The following is a 3,975-nucleotide window of genomic DNA, read 5'->3' as shown; positions in this document are numbered from 1 at the left end:
TTCCCTCAAAAAAGTAGCCTATCAAAAACATATTGGGCATTCGGCAAGCTCCTGCATTCCACCAGCATAGGGACAAGATAATTTCCAATGACTGGATTGGACTCCAGATTTTGTTGGCACATATAGGCATGTAATTTCTTAGCATAATTGAGGTTCTTCTTCTGCCTACAGTCTTGCAGTTACTATCGGACTCCGTTCTTTTCCCCAAACACTATCTGACAGGGTCTTGCATGATTGTACAAATTCTTCTGAATTTCTAGCGTACTAGTAGTCTGTCGATGCCCTTGCTTTGTTAGCATTGCTCATTCTGCAAAAGCACCTTCAATTCATGCAAATTTTCGGGACATACATCTGGCATGTACTTAGGAACATGGGAACTTAAACTGTCAATGCCATAATGACAGCAAGCAGCTTAAGCTTTAGATATCATTGTGTGAATCTTGGCTTATATTCCTAAGGGTCTCGCAGAAGTACAATTCAATTTGACAAATTCTATCCTGCTGACAGCAGATCAACTCCCCTTTCCGGAGTTCGCAGGCTAATTTTTGCAACAACCACCATTTCTACTATTTTGAGAAGTGCAGAGCTTGTCGAAAATGTCTTGGGCATCCAAAAGTAAGCCACATTGTGCATATAGTCCAACAAGTGTATTAGCAATAGGAAGATCTTTTTCAAATCCTTTTGAACCAATCTCCATGTGAATGACTTGGCCCTTACTCAAATCTTTCATGCACATAGAAGCTTTCAAGGCACAAGCAATAATGGCAACATCTAGACAGACATCCTCTAATTGCATGTGATAATAAGAAGCAAGTGCCTTGACAAATGGTCCATGTTCAGCATAGCCTGCAATCAGTGAAGTCCACAACACAAGGTCACTAGTTGGGGACTTAGCAAAAACCTCTTGAGCCTTTGACATCATCTCAGACTTGGCATACATCTCAATTATGCTGCTTCCAATAGATGTATCTGTTTCCAATCCACTCTTTGCCATGTCCAAAAGTAAATTTTCACCTTTGTCAATGGCTCCCATGTTACCACATGCCTTCAGCACAGAGGCAAACGTGAAAGCATTTGGAGAAATACCATCGAGTTTCATTCGTTTGAAACATTCTAATGCCTCATGGAAAGGTCAATGTTTTGCATATCCTGCAATCAGTGTCATCCAGGATATGACATCTTGAGCTGACATCTTAATGAACACTTCTTGTGCATCTTCAAGTTGCATCTGTACAAAACACATCACTGCTTACTCATCATATCCATGTTGAACATAACCTGTAATCAACGCACTCCATGATATGACATCTCGAGCTGAAATATTGTCAAATACTTCTTGGGCTTTTCCAAGCATACCAGATTTTGCATACATGTCAACCAGAGCATTACAAATAAGTTCCTCTTGCTCCAAACCCCTCTTCACTATACTGCCCATGCAGAACAAAAATGCAAACACAACTACTAATTATGTACAAAGTAACAAATGTTACACACACAACTTTTTGGTGGATTTCACACCTCGGATGCACAGCAGTTTGACATCCACCCCCTCTGATCCTGCGCATCCTCCGGATGGGCCAACTACCCATGATCATTGTCGTCAAGATCAACGAACAGATCAATCTCTTCATTGTGTATTTTCGGTATATCAACAAGATTATCTGTCATATCATCTGTCTCTTCTACTGGAGTTTCTTCTCGTTGCTCTTCTCTTGCAAATTCTTCCAATGCATAATCCTCATCATCTCTTTTCTTGAAAATCTTGATTCTTTTTCCTGCAGTAGGCACTCTAAGCACTGTCCCATCCAATTCTGTTAGTTCATATGCTGCATTGTCAAAGACATGTTTGACTATGTACGGCCCAAACCATCTTTTCACCATCTTCCGAAGTATCTGCAAGCAATTTCCGCATGGCTCTAGTGTGGCTCTCATCCCAAATTTTTTTTTGCCCCTTTTGAAGCAGTTGATATAAACAATCTGCTATGTGTGCAAAATGGGGTATCCAAATCATGTAAAACACACAAGCTCCAATGAATCTTCGTACCTCTAAAGTGGTAGAACAATACTCCGTAATCTTGCCTATAGCATCCACCTTCTCAGGTGAAGGTTTCCTAGTAAAGATCACCATAGGGGCAACAGTATCTAGATTCACACATCCAATCTCATGCGAGAAAAAAGCAAACCCCCTTCCACGTCGCTCAAGCATATCCTGAAAGCATTTCTTCTCTCAGGGTAGCAAGAAATCACCATTTCCAATTTTTAATTCAGCAAGAGTCTCTGCCAAAAATTTATGCCCTATATGCTCTGGATTCCTCAAAATTGGCTGTTTGGCAGCCCTCTCTATTTGCTGATCACTGTCAGATGGAAGCGGTACAGCTACCGCCTTCACCTTCTTATACACAGTCTTGTATTTCGTGTCAACCCTGGCTTCATTATGATCCTCTGCATTACTCAAATCTTGCTGTAAATTAGCAATTCTGCACTCTGGGTGGCTGAATATCCTCAGTCCTCTGCTCTATGGACTGCATTAGGAACAGCCCTAAACTCTGGATGCTGAAATATTTCAGCAGTAAACTCTGTTGGCTGAAAGTTTTCAGCCCTTTGTGTCACTGTAGGCTGATCATAATCAGTCGAAAACTCTGTTTGCTGAAATTTTTTAGCACTCAACACTTTTTGCTGAGTCACCTCAGCCTCTGACTCTATTTGTGACACAAAATCTAAAATTTCATGAAACATGTCCAGGGACTGCACTGATACATTACTGTGAAAACTCTGCATATAAGTTTTTAGCATATTTTCCATCTCTGTCATCGTATATGCACAAACCATACTATCATACATCCCATCTATATGCTCATCATCCTCTAAAATACCTGCATTTTTCAAATCTTTCTCCTTCTTGCATATGTACTGCCTGGCAGCTCTAGGCAACTTAGAAATCTTCTGATAACTCATCAAACTGTTTGCTAAAATTCCAACAAAATTGGAGGAGAAAACATTGCTGCTAGGAGGCGAGAACTCTAATCTCCTCTGCTTTGTACCAGTGTCGTCTTGTGGAACAGTGGTACCTAATGAAAACCCAAATCCCTTACAATGGGCAAAGGTGCATCTCGAAGAGTATCCCTCTTTTTTGCATGGTTTACACACACAGTCATAAACTGGACTGCTCTCATACCATCTTTACTGCAAATCCATGCATAAGTAGATCCATCATCCATTACTTTTGTCTCCATGCGCATCTCTGTGATGAATGGTTTTCCAAGAATTATGGGATAAGAGCATGAATCCTGCACAAAGAAATGGAAATCCTCCTCTATGTCTCGAATAGAAATCCTGATAGTGGGACAGGCAGCATACAAATCACCTGCAATGTTGTTGGCGACTCTCATACACCACCCATGCTCTGCATCCATAGGCCATCTATTACTTTCATAAACTCCACAAACTATGAGATTAATCTCTGAACCATGATCCACCAAAGCAACATAAGGCACCTGTTTCTCTCCAAATTTTACCATTGTTTCTATAGTTGCCCTAGCCCAATGACTCCGCGAAAAGTGACTACGCGGTACCAAGATAGGCTCATCAGTTTTAGCATAATGCATAGGTTGAGCTCTCTTCTCTGTCTGCGGAAAAACAAAAGCATTCTCAACCATAACCTCATCCTCATCCTCATCCAATTCCCCAATCAAAACTCCCTGTGTATCAGTAGTAGGTAATGCATGTCTTTTCTTCTTCAGGAATTCTTGGAAGTGATCTTGAAACTCTCTTTTCAAGATGCCCAAAACCTTAGAAATAGTAAAAGTCACCTCATTGGAAAACATCTTATCATTAAAGATTTTCTTCATGTCCGTAGATGTCTCAATATCGGACATCAATCTAAACCGTGGTTACTTTCTCTCTCTAGGCTCTTGCCTTTTTTCTTTCTTTTGAGCATCTTTGATCTATCGTTCTGGCCATGGTCTCAAAGACGGC

At 40.7% G+C, this 3,975-nt stretch overlaps 1 protein-coding gene across 1 annotated transcript; it reads right to left on the bottom strand.

The window, feature by feature from the left end:
• Positions 1–538: 538 nt before the first annotated feature.
• Positions 539–1,099, bottom strand: LOC148041312 (pentatricopeptide repeat-containing protein At3g12770-like). The gene has a single exon (XM_087683026.1). The coding sequence runs from the start codon at positions 1,097–1,099 to the stop codon at positions 539–541; it is 561 nt and encodes a 186-aa protein (XP_087539152.1).
• Positions 1,100–3,975: the final 2,876 nt, after the last annotated feature.

Source organism: Lygodium microphyllum, chromosome 1, assembly GCF_053477565.2.
Source record: "Lygodium microphyllum isolate KBCC chromosome 1, Lygodium_microphyllum_v1.1.10, whole genome shotgun sequence".
Taxonomy (NCBI): domain Eukaryota; kingdom Viridiplantae; phylum Streptophyta; class Polypodiopsida; order Schizaeales; family Lygodiaceae; genus Lygodium; species Lygodium microphyllum.
The sequence above is the reverse complement of the archived record's forward strand: the minus strand, read 5'-3'. Positions and strand labels throughout refer to the sequence as shown.

What these genes read in the sequence shown, in the direction of transcription:
- LOC148041312 (XM_087683026.1), bottom strand. Translation starts at nt 1,099, where the DNA reads ATGAAACTCGATGGTATTTCTCCAAATGCTTTCACGTTTGCCTCTGTG.